General features: G+C 41.7%; 1 protein-coding gene across 1 annotated transcript; it reads left to right on the forward strand.

Annotated features, from left to right (window-relative positions):
- The first annotated feature begins 748 nt into the window (after nt 1–748).
- Nucleotides 749–2,596, forward strand: FSHB (follicle stimulating hormone subunit beta). The gene is made up of 2 exons (XM_030562612.1): nt 749–907; nt 2,360–2,596. Exons 1-2 carry the CDS (start codon nt 749–751, stop codon nt 2,594–2,596), a joined length of 396 nt encoding a protein of 131 aa, XP_030418472.1.
- Nucleotides 2,597–11,770: the final 9,174 nt, after the last annotated feature.

Consider the following 11,770-nt stretch of genomic DNA (forward strand, 5'->3'; position numbering starts at 1 on the left):
CACCTTTTTAACATATTATTTCTGTGACAATAACATGTCTCATCATCTGCTGAATTTAGAGTGTTGCTTTTAAAAAAAACAATATTTGATCTCACTGTCTGGCTAATAATTAATCCTCTTTCACCATGCACCAAACTGTATTAATACCCTGCAAATCTTCAAGGTGTAAGTTACACATAATTTAGTATAAAAGGTAAGCGTGGGGCTTTGCTCTCTCTACAGCTACTACCAGCAAAACAAGTAGAATACATGTGAGTTTTCATCACTTCTTGAATTAAGGTTTGTTGGTTGGATTTGTGTTTTTTTTTAAATTGCAAACGTACGTTTAATTGCTTTTTTAAAAATTGATTATTCCTTACCATTACTATTCCTCAGTTCTAATGTATTTACACTATTTTTTTCCATAAGAGGAAGGTTACCAGGATTCTTTGTAACAAGAATTGAGATATGATTTATTCATAGAAAATGTCTTGGTGTGTTGCAATCATTTTCTTTCAAAGATTACTGGATATACAGTTCTACTCATTTAACACAACCAGTCTCCCTTAACAATAATCCTACAACTGTATTTTGCTGAATGTGCCGTATATTTTCAATGTTCCTCAATGTTGCTGAAAAATTGTTCTTGTATTAGCATTTGTGGATAATCAGAAGATATAGGTTTTGTCTTTTTCCACTGAAATCTTATGTTTCAAATAACTCTACATGTTCTTACAGTATGTCTGAACTCTTTGCATTATACTACAGGATGAAGACAATTAATTGTTACTTGCTGTTACTTTGCTGGAAAGCAATTTGTGGTAATATCTGTGAGCTGTCCAATATCACCATAGCAGTGGAGAAGGCAGAGTGCAGGTTCTGCATTAGTGTGAATGCCACCTGGTGCTCTGGATACTGCTTCACAAGGGTGAGAATCTAAGTTGTCAAAATAATGGACAGGAATTAAATACTCCCCCAAAATTAATATAAACAAGCCAGTCTTCCAATCTGTAATGAGTCTGTAATGAGTCAGACAGGATCCAGTTAAATGTGAAACAGCCTTAAATAACTAATGTGTGTTATGAAGTAGAGCTGTGACTATCACAGCTGTCTTGAAGTACAGAGAGACAGATGAGAAGGTGCTTGGGTCTCCTTAAGTTCAGGATTTATTCAGCTGCATACAAAGGTTTCCTAACATTGGATTGTGTAAAAAAAAGAAAATCACCCTTTAATTAATTTGGTTTGAAAGCCACTTATCAACTGTCCTTCCTTCTCTGCATGCATAAACATTGTGCATCTATGGAATATGTTAGTTTATATAGTTCCCTTAATTTTAAAAAGACTTGCATACTCAGGGCCTGCTGAGAGCTCCTTTGCAATACTAAGTGCTCCTAACTCCCAATGACATCAGGGTACTCTGCAGCCCAAAGGAGTGCTCTGCATTGTGCAGGATTGGGTATTAAAGAGTCTTTCAGATGCAAGCTGATATGCGGAGGCAAATTCTGCTCTCAGTTACTCTGGCATATCCCCCATCAATGTCACTGTGTCATTGACAGCAGAATTTGGCCTTGTGATTATACCTGAGAGCAATTGAGAGTCTAGTACATTTGGTAACAAAAGACAAATTCAAAAATGTAAATCTTAGTAAATTCTGTAAGGCAATCCAGTATAAAGTTTGACAAGTATTTTGAGCCAAGAATTAGCATAAATGATTGATTATAAACTATGTATTTGTTTTCTCACAGTAAAGATGCTAACAAATCTTTCTTGTGTTATTCAGTGTAATGAGCATAGATTTTGAATGTATCATGAACCAGAAATACGGAAAAACATAGATACTAAATTTGACCCCAAGCCTTAAAGTTTAACTCCAGGTGGATCTTCCCCTCAGTTTGGAGGATGCTCACATTTGGTGTCCTAATTGGATCTATCACAGAGATGAGACATAATCACAAAGTTTGTACAGCTGAGAAGTTGGCCATATATTGAGGCCAGTCTAGTCTCTGCCTTGTGCCAATTTCTATTTAATACAGGGTTGGAAAAGGATATAATCTTGTGGTTGCACTGGAGTTTACATATCCAATCATTACCAAATAGACATCTGTGTCTTTCATATAAAAGGCATTTTGAGTTCTAAAAACAATAATCATTTAGAGTTACACCATAGTTGCATGTATTTACTACATCGGTTCTTTGAAAGGAGAAAACTGGAAGACTTGGTTGTAATTTTAAGCCTAACAAGTCAGTGGGATTCTTTCCACTGAGTTCAGTGGGCTTTGGGTCAGATCCTACATTCAGATTCTAGTTTTTCCAAACTCTGAGGAACATCAAAGGTCTAAAACTAATTTCAAATCAAATATTTCCTTCCTGTCATTTTCAGGATCCAGTGTATAAGTACCCCCCAGTATCATCAGTTCAGCAAACCTGTACTTTCAAGGAACTTGTTTACGAAACAGTGAAGATCCCTGGCTGTGCTGACCATGCTGAATCATTTTATTCATATCCAGTGGCTACCGAGTGCCATTGTGAGTCATGTGATACTGACAACACTGACTGCACTGTGAGAGGCTTAGGACCAAGCTACTGCTCCTTCAACCAAAACCAAAGCAAAGAATAAGGAGTACTGGAGATGTTAGTTTAGTTTTGGTTTTCTGTTTTAAATATGTAAATGTATTGTATTAAAATGGTACAAAGAGGACAGGACAGCAAACAAAGAAATTTACATACAGCCAAGTTTAAAGCAATTATATTAGCAATGTATAAAATGGAGAGCTACAGCTTTTATTTGTCTTCAGTGGCTTCCTCTCACATTACAAATCAAGGTCAGTTTCCTTTTGATCAACTTCATTGCCCTTCCAACATTTTTGCCTTTATCTCAGCCAACAATCCCTTCCATTCTCTACACGCCTCCATTCTGTCTTCCCTCATGGCTCCATTTGTCTCCTGCTGCTCTCAGCTTTGCATCTTATTCCATGCCATCCCTTTTGCTTCCAACAGCTTCCCACCAACCATGCTCCAAGTAGCTTTTATCCCCTCATTCCACTCCCCCTTAGAACACATTTATTTTTAAAAGCCTTCCACCATTGATCACCTGTCAGCAGTGTCTGCACACCTATTTTTTCACTGTTATCCTGTATATCTTAATTATCTAAGTTAGACTATAAGCCTCTCTCAGCAGGGACCTTCATTTTTAATGTTTTGTAAATCATCATGTACATGTAAAGATAGTAATAGCTTGCTCATTATAGGGATCTAGAAACAAAGACCAAGAATAATATTTGCAGGTAGGTCTTAGGGTAGGTCCACATAGCAATTAAACACCTGTGGCTGGCCCTGGTCAGCTGACTTGGGCTCAGGCTGCAGGGCTGTAAAATTCCTGTGTAGATGTTCAGGTTTGAGCTGGAGCCCAATCTCTGTGACTCTGCAAGGTGGGAGGGTCCCAGAACATGGGCTCCAACCCAAGCCCAAATGTCTACAAGACGATTAAACAGCCCCATAGCTGAGCCCCGCGAACCCGCATCAACTGTCTTAGGTCAGCCACAGGAGTTTAACTGCAGTATAGACTTAGTGACTTGGGAGCCTATATCCCATTCTAAAAAGTGAAAGTCAATTGAAAGTCAATGGGAATTAGGCTCCTAAGTCACTTTGAAAATGGGAGTTCAGCTCCTCAGTCACTCAGTTGCTTTTGAAAATTTTACCTCATCTTTTCAGAGTCATCATATTTCCCCTCTGTTATGGAATTCTACATAAGAATGAGGGATCTTTCTAACCTAGGCCCCAATCCCGCAAAGACACACTGCTTAACTTTAGACGTAGTGTGTATAGTTATTCACATATATATGTCTTTGGAGGACTGAGACCTAGGTTGTCAAGATCCCTTATTCTTTCATACAGTTCCACACAATTAATGTGATAGTAGATTTTTAGATCTTTACAACAGTTTCATATTCAACAATTGTCTTTTTTGCAGTGATGGTATTAGTTTAGTATTTATTCTATATGGTATATTTCTCAGACCAGCAGAGAAAATGTTTAGTCCATTGTACGTACCAATGGCTATTAATGCTTAAGGTTATCATGCATATAGTTATCTAGAGGAGATTGTCTGTTAATAGGGAAATCTCTCTTATCCATAGTATTTAATTTATTTAATTTCTAAGACTTTTTTTACTGAAAAAAATAGTTCTCATCACAATTTTGTTTGTGAGATGTCATTTTGGAGGTCTTTATTGCTCTACTGAAGTTATATGAGACAGGACGATAATATGTATATTGAACCCAATTCTTTTTTTGCTTAGACCAGTTTTATACTAGAATAACTCCATTGATGTCAGTAGAGCTACTTCTGACTTGCATTGGTGTGAGATCAGAATCAAGGTTATTACCTATATTTGGCCCCAAACCCCCACTCCTTACTCTGGCAAGGGAATTTTCACTGAATAAGTATCGCAAGATTAGGTCTTTATTTTCAGAGAGAAAGAGAAAAAAAATAAATGTGCCTTCAAAAGTGCTTCTGTAATTTCTATCTGTACTTGTTTATGACTCTTGAAATATTAAAAAGGATTGTTGTATTTGCATCATTTTATTCTTTTGTAATGGTCTTATTTAAAAAGTTACAATCAATCAACATAGTATTCTTGAAATCATTAATTTTTTTCTTGATCTCAAAACTGACATTGCAATATCTCGTTAGTAATTTGCTAATCTAAACTGTGTTTGCATCAGCTCAGTTTTGGGCCAGATGGGCTCCCACAAGCTATTGTAAAAACACAGATATATTTTGTCCAATAGAGGGCAGTGGTACATTATGTAATTTTGATTAAGTCGGCCAGAGACTCAAAATCAGGATTATAATGTAAGTCTTGAAGTTTAAAGTTTAAAACAGAAAATGAAGATTACCAAGATGAAACACTAGGGTTAATACAATAACATAAAAAGCCATGATTTATAACTGCCAGCTCTCACAACTTCACTTTACATCTGATCTGCAGTTCCCGAACCTGGACTGAGGGGATAGAGTACCTCTCACTCAATTACCACATCATTTTAGGCAGCACTGTCCCAACACATTCCTCTTATGTTGTGAGATCCAACAGACTCTCAGGTCTGGTCTACACTACGAGTTTATATCGAATTTAGCAGCCTTAAATTGAATTAACACTGCACTCGTCCACACAACAAAGCCCTTTATATCGATATAAAGGGCTCTTAATACTGATATCTGTACTTCTCCCCGACGAGGGGAGTAGCACTGAAATCGGTATTGCCATTTCGGATTAGGGTTAGTGTGGCTGCAATTCGACGGTATTGGCCTCCGGGAGCTATCCCACAGTGCACCATCGTGACTGCTCTGAACAGCAATCTGAACTCGGATGCACCAGCCAGGTAGACAGGAAAAGCCCCGCAAACTTTTGAATTTCATTTCCTGTTTGTGCAGCATGGCGCGCCGATCAGCTCAGGTGACCATGCAGTCCCAGAATCAAAAAAGAGCTCCAGCATGGACCGTACGGGAGATACTGAAGCTGATCTCTATATGGGGAAATGAATCTGTTCTATCAGAACTCGGTTCCAAAAGATGAAATGCCAAAGCATTTGAAAAAAAACTGCAAGGCTATGATAGACAGAGGCCACAGCAGGGACTCAACATAGTGCTGTGTGAAACTTAAGGAGCTGAGACAAGCATAACAGAAAGCCAAAGAATCAAATGGATGCTCATGGAGAGAGGGAGGGGGGGACTGAGGACTCTAGTCCCTCAGTCTCTGAAAACGATTTGCATTCTTGGCTGAGCTCCCAATGCATAAAGGGTCAAAAACATTGTCACGGGTGGTTCAGGGTATATGTCGTCAATTCCCCCTCCCCACCCCACCCCATGAAAGAAAAGGGGAAAAAATCGTTTCTTGTCTTTTTTCAATGTCACCGTATGTCTACTGGATGCTGTTGGGAGACGCGGTGCTGCAGCACTACACAGCAGCATCCCATTGCCTTCCCTTCCTGATGGCAGACAGTACAATATGACTGGTATCCGTCATCATCATCCCATGAGTGCTCCTGGCTGGCCTCAGTGAGGTCAGCCGGGGGTGCCTGAGCAAAAATGGGAATGACTCCCGGTCATTCCTTTCTTTAAGCTTTGTCTCCTGGAGATTCAGTACTGCCTGGAATATCATAGCAGCTGGAGGCTGCGCTCCCCTCCCTCACCCCCTTTAATGTCTAATGGAGATTCAGTCCTGCCTGGAATATCATAGCAGCTGAAGGCTGCACTCCCCTCCCCCGCCTCCTTTAATGCTAATGCAGATTCAGTCTTTCCTGGAATATCATAGCAGCTGGAGGCTGCCTCCGACCCCCCCCCCGCCCCCCCGTTTTATCTCAATAAAGTCAGTGTTGTTTTTTATTCCTGCATTCTTCATTACTTCATCACACAAATGGGGAGATAACTGCCACGGTCGCCCAGGTGGGGTGTGGGAGGAAGGAAGCAACAGGTGGGGTTGTTGCAGGGGCACCCCCTAGAATGACATGCAGCTCATCATTTCTGCGGGATCTCTGGGGCTCTGACCCGGAGCGGTTGTTTGCCTCTCTGGTTCTTTATTAGTCTTGCCTGATATTCTAGGCAGGGCTGACTCTACCTTTAGACAAAACGTAAAGAAGGGAATGACCTGGGGAGTCATTCCCATTTATGTCCAGGCGCCCCCGGCAACCTCATCAAGGCCGGCCAGGAGCACCCATGACAGCAGCAGAAGGTACAATATGACTGGTAACCATCATTGCCAACTTGCAAAGCAGCAGACGGTACAATAGGACTGGTAACCGTCTCTGCTAACTTGAAAAGGCAAGGGGATACTGCTGTGTAGCACTGCAGTACCGCATCTGTCAGCCGCATCCAGTAGACATACGGTGACAGTGAAAAAGGGCTGAACAGGCTCCATGGTTGCCGTGCTAGGGCGTCTGCCAGGGCAATCCAGGGAAAAGGGCATGAAATGATTGTCTGCCGTTGCTTTCACAGAGGGAGGATTGACTGACGACATTTACCCAGAATCATCCACGACACTGTTTTTGCCCCATCACGCATTGTGATCTCAACCCAGAATTCCAATGGGCAGGGGAGACTGTTGGAACTATGGGATAGCTACCTACAGTGCAATGCTCTGGAAATCAACGCTAGCCTCAATACATGGACGCATACTGCCTAATTAATGTGCTTAGTGTGGCCGTGTGCACTCAACTTTATACAATCTGTTTCCAAATATCAGTTTCTGTAAAATCTGAATAATCCCATAGTGTAGACAAACCCTCACAGGACATTTTGGGACAGCACTTGTAAAACACGCTTTAAAAAGGCTAGAGATTTACACAGTGCCACACAACAATGCTTATGTTTGTCTGTACTAGAGTTGTGGAAATGAAGCATAATAAATTATTTATTTGTTGAATTTACCATCTTTTTCTATTTGTGATTTTTCCATGAGCAGCTTATTAGTTCATAAGCATGTTCACCTCGGGCTAAAGTCTTAGCTATGCAGAGGGCCCGCACAATGCTTGTGCACTACCCCTCCTGAAGGCTTTCCATTGACTTCACGTTTTGCATCATGGTCTTATATGGAACCTAAATGTTGCATAGGCCTTGAGCTGGCCCTCTACACTGGGATGAATGTCACCCCTCAAACATTTCATTGACTACTTCTTCTTCTGTACATTGTTCATGAGCAAGTCATTGCCAGTAGTGGATCTGCAGAGTTCCACTTCTGTTGGCTTGTTTTGATTGGACACATACTGCAGGTAACATGCTATAGCTTTTATTCTCCATAGTTTAAGACCAAAAGTATGCATTATATCACTTAGTCTGACCTCCTATATATCACAGGCCATAGAATTTCACCCAGTCATCACTCCATTGAGCCCAATAGCTTGCATTGACTTAATCATCTTCCAGAAAGTCACCCAGACGTCAAAGGATGGAGACTTCGTAGGTTGGTCCATTGGACACTCAGTTTGAATATTCAAAATTTGCTTTCACATAATCTCCAGTGTGTTTAAAACTGGCTGTTACATGAATATTCTTACCACTAACCTGTTACTCAGATGTCCGCAGGTAGTAAACTTCAATGGGGTACTGTGATGGGGCTGAACCCCAATCACCTGCAAAACGAGGATAAGAATCCCAATTAGTTATGCTCTGCACATGTGTGATAATTAATTAATTGCCGCCTGGACTAAGGCAGTGGACCTAGGCCTTATAAGTAGACTGGGGGAATTCAGCTGGGCAGAAGCCCTGGGGGAAGGTCTAACAGACAGGAAGCAATGGAGAAAGAACTCTACAGGAGCTGTGTCATCCTCTGCTGGCAAAGCTCTGAGGTAGGCCCAACAAGGGAACTACAGTGGTATGTGAGTGGCATAAAAGGGGAATTATTTTGAAGATTTGTTTGGATTTTTATGTGAACTCATTTGTATTACCCTAAAAGGAGTTTAGGCTGTCATGTGACTTGGCTGGAGAGCTAAGCCACATAACACCCAGAAGGAGATGATGGTTGGGAAAGGCTGTTGTAGGACTGAGGGAGAGCACAGTGGCGCTAGAGACAAGGATCCCATGTAATGCTTCAACCAGAGATGAGGGGGTGCCTATGAAGTGAGGCTGCACTACTACAAGCGTGAACACCAATGAGTTATGAGGTCTGTAGGGAGGTTCAACTGGGGCTTGTCCCCCTCCGGTGCAGCAGGAAACCAGGCCGCTTCACTACTTGGGTCAGGTGTGTTGTGGAATTAGCTTGGCTGTGCAGCAAACAGTCAGCAGCTCCAGCCCTCTGGCAGGGGCTGAGCAACCCATTCAATAGTACCAACCCCCAGTCCTAGATCAGAGCAGGCAACAAACAGTCAGTAGTTCAGGCCCTCAGGCAGAGGTTGAGCAAACAGATTCAAAAGCAAATCCCCAGGCTCCTGGCTTTGAGCAGCCGGAGAAAGGGGGAGACTGCCACCTGCGAGGTAGGTGGCAGAGGGGACGCTGGCCCACCCACTCCACTGCATCCCAGCCTGGGGTCCTAGCAGCAACAGAAGACCCACTGCTATGTCAGTGGGAATCCTGACTGCAACACACTGACACGGGCTCTGGAAATGTTGCAGCCAGACTTGGGTCGGCCTGCCCCCGAGCTACTTCCTACTTCCCTCTCTAGAGAGTACCTGGGTCTGGACAGCGTCCTCCACAGGGTACACACACCATGGGCTCCTCAGGGTAACCGGCAAACAGTAGGCCTGGCAGTTCCTCAGGGTAATGGGTGAGCAGTAGGCTTGGTAACATCTCTGGGCTCGAACTAGCATCAGGCATTGGCTGGTCTGGCCAGTCCTCGGTTCGGCTGCCAATCACCATGGTCTCCCCACTGGGCACTACACCACAGGTGTCTGATCTCTCCAGTAGCTGAGCTTCAAGTGAGCTCTGGGCTTTTATACTTCCTGTCCTGCACCTTGTCCTCTGAGGGGTAGGTGCAGAGTTTGCTGGCTCCGCCCACTTTGGTGTCCAGGGAGGCTCATCCCCCTCCAGGGCAGTCGGGAGTCAGACCACCTCACTACAAGGTCCAAAATGACTTCAATTTATTATGTGTGCAAATCTTTGATGTACTTGCCCAGCTTTAGCTATTATGGTAACTAGATACAACACTTCTCAATAAGCTGAAGTCTCACCTGAAGCGCTGGTGAGACTCAACATTGTTAGTAAATGGGATAAAAGTTTGGAGACATGTTACTTCATGTTAAATAGGATTTGTAAAAGCTTTCAGTGTTAGTGTAACTTTGTTCCTATCGAAGTCAGTGACCCACTGACTTTAACAGAGTAGAGTCCTTCTAGGAGGGATTGCATATAAGAATCTCTCATAAAATTATCATTTTAAAGGCAAGCTCTGCAGAAGGACTATGCAACTTGTCACCTTTTGTGTCCAACTTCACTAAGTTTGACACACGCATATTTTGGAGAAGCAAGTAGCTAGTACACAGCTTGTAACATTAAAAGCTCTAATTAATTGTATTGCTCAAATACTAAAAATAGCTGCTGTCTTCCCTCCTGTAATATCTGATAATGTCCAAAACAGCAAAAAATGTTAGTCTTCTCCCTTAACAAGACAGCAAGCAGGAGATCTGGGAAATCATCTTCTGTTGGTTTGCATGTGCTTATGTAGCATGGAAGTTACGTCACTTAAGCTGAATGAGGTACTTGGAGACACTTAGATGCACAATGTAAGATATTCAAAGAGCAACTTCCAGCAAAGACAATCCAAGCTCTACTGAGCTCCCAGTGAGTCAGCTAGAGAGAAGTTCCCTTTTAGCTTTCTTGGTAGATCTGCTGCTTGCTACAATCTGGGGGTTCCCAAGTTGAATCTCAGGTGTGGTATTGTGCAGGATGCACAATTAGTGAAGTCCCCCCTCCATTTGTGATCAGTATCTTGACTAAGGCAGGGGTCATTCACCTATGATGAATGCAGCCACCAGACAGTAACTAGGTAGGTTGATTTTTAACATATCAGGCAGGGATTGTCTCTTCTTCTGTGTTTGTTGTGCATTATTCAGTGCCCCATTGTGCTGGGTGCTGTACAGTCTCCATGAACACTGACTGTATATTTACTCTCCACTTAAACTGTTTATTATTCCCATGAAGAGCAGGTGGTAGCATGAATACTCCTCTTCACTGGTGAACAAATCCTTACTGTTCACTAGTCTCCTCTTTTGAAAGTTTGACTCATCTAAACAGGGAGCAGTAACAGCATGTGACTTGGGTAACCAGTCACAAACCATGTCTAGTGAGGAACAGAAATGAACAGTCTGAGTTTGTGAACACTCTATAGGCTTAAATTAATTCACATAAACTGGTCATTGAATAATTGGAAGAGGCGGAAAGTCTGTGAATGAAGGAGGTTAATGTAACAAATACAATTTCAATGAATAATTTGACCCACTCTTGGTTAGCCAGACTGACATACAGTAGCCTTGTTGAACACTCTAATGCTTTTTTATTTCCTTTGTTTACTCTGTTTGCCTTTCTTTCTCCTGTACTCCTGAACTCTGTTCTTCGTAGTATCTGTAAGTGACCTGTCTTATGATTAATGTTTGCTGTTGTCTTTTATTGAATTGCTTCAATGAAAATGTAATGGACCTTGGTTTGGAAGATGTTCTGGAATAGAATTCTTGTTGACACTAAGGGAAGATATCATTTGTGCTGATATTGGTTCCAGAATCAGGCCTAAATGAGGAAAAAGCCTTGCTACATTTTTAAGATGAGATAACAAATAACTAGCTGATACAGTGCATAATGTAGCGCTTGCTACCTAATAGTGGATCAGTTTTATCGTGAAGAAACATTTATATATTGCACTATTAGTAATGGCCCAAATCTTATGTCCTTATTCAGTTGTTACTCTTTTCTCAAGCTAAACTTCCATTGACATCAATGAATGCTTTACCTAAATAAAGAATAAGTAAACATTAAGGGCCAAGTTGTGCCTCCCAAGCCTGTTGGATTTGACCCAGTAACAGAAAAAGAGTTTGTTCCTGAGATGCTTGCTCAGTTTTATTGAGTTCTTATTTGGAAAACTACACCTGAGTGCCCTTTTTCATTACAGCAGTTAAAAAAAATCTTTGTATTGTTATTGTGTCCTTCAGATAGCCAGACAGAGAAATAAACCACAAAGATTATCCATCTGTGAGTCTACATATGTGGGTGAAATGTTTCCCTCTTCATTTATTGTTCAAGCAGTTTGACCTTGATCTTATGAGTATCTGTGCCAGTTATATTTGAAGGTCTCCAGACATCAGGATAAGA

The sequence above is a fragment of the Gopherus evgoodei genome, chromosome 4 (genome assembly GCF_007399415.2).
Source record: "Gopherus evgoodei ecotype Sinaloan lineage chromosome 4, rGopEvg1_v1.p, whole genome shotgun sequence".
Lineage (NCBI taxonomy): Eukaryota > Metazoa > Chordata > Testudines > Testudinidae > Gopherus > Gopherus evgoodei.